Here is a 5,137-nt window from a genome sequence, read left to right on the forward strand (position 1 = left end):
CCTAAGGCCAAGTCATAAAGTATGCATTGCCCAAAATAATTTCAATATGACTGCTGGAAAGGCAGTTTCCCAGCAACGCTGTTTTAGACTAAATTAAACTGCTTTAGTTTCTTTTCTTTATCATGACTCATGATAAATTCTGCTTTTTAAATCAAGGACTCAAGGTCTACAACCCTATGAAAGATACAAAAGCAGGCACTATATAGAAACTGTTAAACACCATTTAAAAATGCCGGCTGCTTTTTACATTGCGTGAATGGATAGCCTCATTCTGCTGGCACTGTAGTGACTATTCCACTATTGGAGTGGAAATCAAGTTGGATATTTTTAATGAATGCAATCCAATCACTGTAACTCTGTTATCAGATCGACTAGAACACTGTTTGCTCCCTGTGTATGAAATCTTGTGACTCTGTTTTGAGCTGCTAGTGAGCAATGAGAAGTGAGAACCCCCTGCTGAGAAAACTATTCACACTTCTCCACAATGATGGCCATACTGAGATGAAGCAGACACACAACTGTAGCTTTCTTCATATTAAAGAAACATGTGAAAGTGCCAATCCAGTTTACTTCTGGTTTTGTAAATCATACACACACTTACTTACTTCCAAAATAGGTAGAAATCACATTTTATAGCTACTATGAAAAGGGGCTAATGACAAATGGAATAATAAGACATTTAAAAGCCTTACTTTTCTCTAGAGGTACGCAATCAGAATCAGCCAAGAATGGAATCAGATGATTTTTCCTCCAAATGTCCATTGGCCAGTTTAGTATACTGATTTTGGCTGATCTAGGATGAAGTACATGATGTGAGGCAGGTAACCGCACAGTGTATTTGAATGCTACTGTTGCTTCTTACTTTTGATACAACATTTTATTCAATCAATGTCATTTGATTATGTTAAACTACCAGTTTGGCTCATTAGAGAGCAAATCATGTTAAGTATATTGTGTCTTTGGCTAATATAAAGTGCTAAAAATGAGCAGATGTGGTTAATGTGTTCATTTAACCCACCCAGTGGAAGTTTTAGTCAAAAATATTTTGTTATAATAAATAAATAAATAAATAAATAAATAAATAAACAGAATCAGCAAAAAGTGTATGATTTTTGCATCCTATGTTTTTTCCTGACCATGATGATATTTAAGGAGAGAAGCTAAAGTGGCTATAGGTAAGATGGTCACATCACATATTATTAGCCTAGCAGACTTAATCTAGCAGTTGTTGCACTGGGTGCTCTCAGTCAACTAACTGTGAGAACAGCTGAGGACAATAGTTCATTGTTGACGTCGTGTGCAGCCATGTCTATTTTGGATTTCTTCCTTTTATAGTGCGCCATAGGCCAGACTAGTGGGCCTGATCTCTCCTCCCTGGGGTGAGATGATATAAAAGCTTTGACGTACAATCTCAGCCTCCGTGCCCTGAGCTTCCACCTTCTGCCTGACCTGCTCTCACTGTTTCTGCCCCTTAGCCAGGATCAAGGAGGCTCTTCTTGTCCACAGCACCATGGCCCCCAAGAAAGTAGAAACAAAGAAACCGGAACCCAAGAAGCCAGAGCCGAAAAAGGAGGCTGCCCCGGCCCCAGCAGCTGCCAAACCGGCCCCTCCAGCAGAGCCTGAGCCTCCTAAGGAGCCTGTGTTTGACCCCAAGAGCATCACCTTGGAATACAGTTCTGACCAGATTGAGGAGTTCAAGGAAGCGTTTCAGCTGTTTGACCGCACGCCCAAGGGCGAGATGAAGATAACCTTTGCTCAGTGTGGCGATGTGATGAGGGCCCTGGGCCAAAACCCCACCAACGCCGACGTTCTGAAGGTTCTGGGGAAACCCCGGCCAGAGGAGATGAACTCAAAGCTGGTGGACTTCGAGACCTTCTTGCCCATGCTCCAGCACATCTCCCGGTCCAAAGATCAGGGCAACTTTGAGGACTTTGTTGAGGGCCTAAGAGTCTTTGACAAGGAAGGCAATGGAACCATCATGGGGGCAGAACTGAGGCATGTTCTGGCAACTCTTGGAGAGAGGATGACTGAGGATGAGGTTGACCGGCTGATGGCAGGACAAGAAGATGCCAATGGCTGCATCAACTACGCTTCTTTCGTCAAGCATATTCTGTCTGGTTGAATTGGATTTATAGAAAGCATTGAAGCAAAAATGTAGCCAACAATTTCAAAGCCTGTCTGAAGGATATGGATGTGGAAGGGGTAAATCAGTGAACTGGACTTATTAAAATAAACCGCAGTATTTAGTATTTTCGTTATTTTGTAGCTCACTTCATCACTTGATATTCCATCACCCCAACTTGTTTAGCACCTGATCAAATGTGGACAGAAGTGTCAAAAAGTGGGTGGCGATTTGATTTGTTTGGATTGGACAGATACAATGACTGTGGCCATGTATAGGTTTTGTGCATATTGTCCAAAATCAAATATGTTTAGCAGGAAACATGCATGCAATTATGAAAGCATTCAGACGTAAATGAGACACTGTGCATTCATCAAGAAAAAGATGCCATGTTAGTGCAGTCTGAAATATGTTTTTAATGTTACCTTACATAAGAAGCAATATTTCCGTCTGTCAATCAATGCAACAATAAATAAATTCATAAATAATCTCGCTTGCTGTTTATTTGGAATTCTCAGTGTCACTCACAAAGGACATGGGAAAGCATCAGACACTAAAGCACTCAAACACTGGGGGCAGCATGCAGGTGTAGATGACTGCTGATGCGATGGACTAGTCAGATGCCATAAGATCAGATTACATTTTTGGAACTGTCTGATAAGGAACTCAATGTTCTGCTTTTTATGGAGCTACAAAAAACTGCAGTGTCATCTTTTCCATCCTGCATTTGCTAAATCTCCAATAGAAAATGATCCACCTTACAAATAAAGGCACCAAGAAGGGTTTTGCAGCAATGCCATATAACAACCAAATTTGGATCCCTAATGCAGTGGTTCCCAGACCAGTCCTCAGATACCCCATATGGTTGAGATTTCTTGTTCCATCACAACTCACAATGCATTGAGGTTGAGCAAAAATGTGGACTGTCACGTGATCCCTGAGGACCAATTTGAGAACCACAACCCTAAAGAACCTTTCACTTGAGTGGTGTGGATTGAGTTTCAATTGAACCATCCATTGAAAGGTATCCAAAAGTAGATCTTCTATGGTAGTGCTTTATTTTGGTACTTTTTTAAGAGTGTATGATGCACAGTTAGTTGAAGATGAGTGGGGACGATATTCAGTATATATTTCAAAGTTAACTTCTATATCATGTGGTGGGTTATAAATAGCTTCTCAGCAGTGAAGGTCTAAGTTATTCTTTTGGTTTTCCAAGAAAATAGTCGGAGGAAAATATTAAAGATTATAAAAACAAGCAAAAGCTTAACTTTTTGTTCCATAGAATCTCAGTGCTTTGAGCATGATGGTTCATGCATTTTTAATTCGGCTCTCAGTTGCGTACTGTGGCTCATTGAGGCCAGACAAGGTTGGGGGACTGACATCAAACATAACTCACCCCAGTCTCGCACCAGCCTCAACTTTATTTCTGCACTCTTAATGCAGTGACCTTTAGCCAGGCAGCCCAGAGAGCGGGAGAGAGAGCCAGCGAGCCAGTGGAGAAACCTCAGGATTTTGCTTTGATGCAATTTACAGGTCCCCCTCTATTCAGGGGCCAGGAACTGGGCCTGCGAGTGCATGCATCAATGGGAATGTGAGCCATGTAATCTCAGCTGAGGAGAGGCACACAAGCAGACCTCCCAGTCATGGTGTTGGGCAGAGAGGGGAGGGTGAGAGAGAGAGGTAGAGAGAGGGGTACTTATCAGACCTTCCCAGGCCCCCCCTCCCTGTCATCAGGCAGACAGCTGCTTCTTCCTACTCGATGATCCCTGGTGTCAAGCAGTCCAAAGGCCTTGAACATGAATTTCACAGTCCTGGACATGAGGCCCAAAAGAGGCACAGCTTCGACCAAAAAGGCAAAGCAAAGCCAATTTAGAGCGGACACAGTGGCATTTTCATCCAGATTTGACCGATAGCATCTTTAGAGAACCATTTTTGTAAAGGAGATGTGTATATGGATCCTTTAAAGGCTTAAAATGTTCATTATGTAAAAGATCTCTCACAGATGGTTTTCTAGAACACATTCCTAACCTAAATTACCTTTCAACAAATGTTTTGTTGAGGAACCATGTTTGTAAATAAGATGTGCATCTGTGAAGAACTTTTTAAAGACCCAAGAGTGTCCATAATGTATATATATATTAAGCCAGTTATACTAGACAATGCTATAGTTGGTCCATCTATTTGCAAAGGGCACTACAAACAAAACTTCAAATAGATGGAAAATGAATAAAAGATGAATAAAAGATTTTGAATAACAGTAGCACTTTTAGCCTCCCTGCTTGGTATAATGGTATTTTAAGCAGGGTAAGAGTTGGTATTATTTTATGTTGTCAAAAAAGCAAGCATGAGATAAATGAGACCTCAAGCACTTAACGCAGCAGTTCCTCCCAAAATCAGATACAATTATGACTGAGTTCTCCAAGGGAAATTTGTGATTATGCATTGAGGGAAACTTCTACAGTTTGACTGCTGTAATAGCTTTGGCAAGAGTATTTATAAAAAGACCGCTCCTGCTTTAGAGATATAGAAAATATTGCTTGTCTCCATGGAAACTATGCACAGGTAAGTGGATTGTGTGATATCTTGAGTATCTAGACAAGTTCCCAAATGCAAATACATAAATAAAAGAATGGGATGACCTTCTCCTTTTCTCTCTACATAAATTTTCTAAATTCTGTAGACATGCCAGGACTGTTTGCATAGTTTCAGGGTGAACCAATGTCTTCGGCAGTTCTGACCTGTGGTCACCTGGACTGGCCATTGTCATATCAGATACAACATTGCTACTAACAGATACTGCTTCCATCAGTTTTTACATGCTTTCACAATATGCTCCAGTAACAGCCTTTGATGTGCTGTATAAATGTTTGAAATAAAAACAAAACGAACAAACAAACAGACAGACAAACAAACAAATAAATAAAAAGAAGAATGCCTCATACTTTGGTGAAAATAGGTTTGTAAAAAATTGTCAACGGATAATTAAATTGTATTCTTTGTCATTTAATAACTTTT

General features: G+C 40.6%; 1 protein-coding gene across 1 annotated transcript; it reads left to right on the plus strand.

The window, feature by feature from the left end:
• Positions 1–1,400: 1,400 nt before the first annotated feature.
• LOC118815122 (myosin light chain 4-like) lies at positions 1,401–2,610 on the plus strand. Its single transcript, XM_036581059.1, has one exon. It carries the CDS (start codon positions 1,511–1,513, stop codon positions 2,120–2,122), a length of 612 nt encoding a protein of 203 aa, XP_036436952.1. The 5' UTR covers positions 1,401–1,510; the 3' UTR covers positions 2,123–2,610.
• Positions 2,611–5,137: the final 2,527 nt, after the last annotated feature.

The sequence above is a fragment of the Colossoma macropomum genome, unplaced genomic scaffold, assembly GCF_904425465.1.
Source record: "Colossoma macropomum unplaced genomic scaffold, Colossoma_macropomum, whole genome shotgun sequence".
Lineage (NCBI taxonomy): Eukaryota > Metazoa > Chordata > Actinopteri > Characiformes > Serrasalmidae > Colossoma > Colossoma macropomum.